We start from the raw sequence: 2,500 nt of genomic DNA, 5'->3' as shown, positions 1-2,500 counted from the left end.
TCATAATAAAAGCAATGTTTTGTTTTAAAGGGGTCATGTCATAAGGAATAAAATGTCCCTTGATATTTTGACATACAAGAGGTAATTCTACTATAAAACATACGTTACATTTCAGAGCTCAGAAAATAATCCACAACGCAATAAAAGCATTTATTGAAAATAAGCTGCAAAAACGGCTCATTCTCTACTTCTGCGACTCCTCTGCAACACAAGGGGTACTCATTAATTCATAACCGCCTCTACAGCGGAAAAACATCAACGCCTGCTTTACATCATCGCACCCTTGGCCCCGCCCACTGGCGCTTCTGTCCATAAACAGAGAGAGGACAGACAGGACTGGTGTGGCATACTAACTATTCCTGAACACCAAAGGGGAACAAACTGGACTATATTTTGAAATACTTTTGGATATAAACGTGCACTACACGGACATCTTTGACCGTTGTCATGTATCTCGCGCCACTTTTAAAAGACGCGGTGTCAAGTTACAACCCTGAAAAGGAGACCCTGTTTTATTCAGCTGCTCTGCCTCTTGTTGTTTTGAGCACAAACGTGTCATGGATGCATTCTTTCGCCTATCTGTGCTATTTTTAATCGTTGGTGTTGGTAAACATGCACTAGATGGACGACTTTGACCATCTTAATGCGTTTCAGATGATGAGCATTTCAGTGCAGGATGATACTGGACATGTGACTAGTTCCCACCGCGTGTGTGCATCACGTGGATCGGTCTTATTTTAGCGTGGATTGTGAACTAGTCATAATACGATTCAAGCTTTGCAAAGGAACCGTTATTGAAGGATGGGCAGATAAAAACACTTGGACCCGGTAAATAAATGGTTTCATTCATGAATATTTCTAATGTCATGACTGTTTAAACGTTTATGTTGCTGACTATAAATATAGATTTATAATGTTGTGGAGCTTGTTTGTTCTCTTCCAATAGAGTTTCAAATATGGCGATATTCGCGGGGCTGATGTTAGCCAATCAGAACACAGGACGTTAGCAAATCAGAACAGAGGATGTTAGCCAATCAGAACAGAGGATGTCGGCCAATCAGAACAGAGGATGTTAGACAATCAGAACAGAGGATGTTAGCCAATCAGAACAGAGGATGTTAGACAATCAGAACAGAGGACGTTAGCCAATCAGAACACAGGACGTTAGCCAATCAGAACAGAGGCTGTTAGACAATCAGAACAGAGGATGTTAGACAATCAGAACAGAGGATGTTAGCCAGTCAGAACAGAGGACGTTAGCCAATCAGAACAGAGGACGTTAGCAAATCAGAACAGAGGATGTTAGCCAATCAGAACAGAGGATGTTAGCCAATCAGAACAGTGGATGTTAGCCAATCAGAACAGTGGATGTTAGCCAATCAGATCAGAGGGCATTTACACTGAAGCTTATGCCAAAACTGAGCATTACAGACAGAGGGCCAGAGACAGGATGCAAAATTATCATATATTACCAAATTACTAATATTATTATTTTGGTGCAAAAAAACTGTAATGCTAACATTATCAGTGGAGCTCAGGGAAGATACATTTTTTTTTTTTTTTAAAAAGAGCATTTCACAACCCCTTTAAAAATTCTTATGAATTACAGATTTTATTTCTTTATTTAGTTTGACTAAATAATTAGAGTTAAGTACCATTGTAATACTATCAGTATTTGGTCACTGGTACACATGCAGCATGCAACTGGCACCATTTCAAAAGAATAACCACTTGTTTACTATTCCTGTACAGCTCTGACACAAGTTTAATGGCTTCAGGGCTTGAACTGTCTGGCAGCTGTGCTTTACAACTTCACATAGTGAGCATATTTTACAAGACATTTAAAAAAAAAAATGAGTTGCCTACCTTTCTGGTACCAGGGCAGATACCACGGGCAGGACACATTAACTGTGGTGCCTGGGGACCCATCAGTCCAGCACACATACTGATCAAATGTCCTATTACACACCAAGCCTGAAAGAGAGATGGGATGTTTGGAATGGAATACAAGCGCACTACTCGATGCATACTGCGCAGTATATACTCTATACAGCATCGCATTGTGGGATATAGTGCCCGGTGTAGTATGCTCTGCACATTTAGCAAATGTAGTAGGTCATCTACATATTCTATACATACAGGACATGCGTGTGTTTGACCTGATGCCGGTGGTGTGCTGATGAAGCTCTGGATGCACTCATTGGTGTATCTTCTCCATTGTTCCTGAAGTAGTTTCAGAGATTTTCCAGAGGTCTCCTACAAATATTACACACCAAATATCATCTCAGGGTCAGACCTGTCTATCTCTACATACTGCACATACACCCCCTCAACATAACCCAATGGAAATCTTACTTTACAACGTGCCAACCATTATCATATCTAGATGCACAGCCAGTCTCACACACTTCAAAGAGACGATCTTCGGTCATGTTCTTCAAAAATGTCTTTAAAGCACTTGAGCCAACACTTACAGATAACTGACCATTTACTTGAAAGC

The 2,500-nt window shown here is 40.5% G+C and overlaps 1 protein-coding gene across 1 annotated transcript in view; it reads right to left on the bottom strand.

Moving 5' to 3' along the window:
• LOC127643806 (glucagon receptor-like) overlaps positions 1-2,500 on the bottom strand; it is a 35,927-nt gene that overhangs the window by 8,399 nt on the left and 25,028 nt on the right. Inside the window, exons 3-4 of the mRNA XM_052126699.1 lie at positions 2,160-2,256; positions 1,867-1,974 (exon numbers count right to left, since the gene is read on the bottom strand). Of these exons, the coding sequence (XP_051982659.1) occupies positions 1,867-1,974; positions 2,160-2,256 (205 nt within the window). The remainder of the gene's footprint in view (positions 1-1,866; positions 1,975-2,159; positions 2,257-2,500) is intronic.

The sequence above is a fragment of the Xyrauchen texanus genome, chromosome 5 (genome assembly GCF_025860055.1).
Source record: "Xyrauchen texanus isolate HMW12.3.18 chromosome 5, RBS_HiC_50CHRs, whole genome shotgun sequence".
Classification (NCBI taxonomy): Eukaryota; Metazoa; Chordata; class Actinopteri; order Cypriniformes; family Catostomidae; genus Xyrauchen; species Xyrauchen texanus.
The sequence above is the reverse complement of the archived record's forward strand: the minus strand, read 5'-3'. Positions and strand labels throughout refer to the sequence as shown.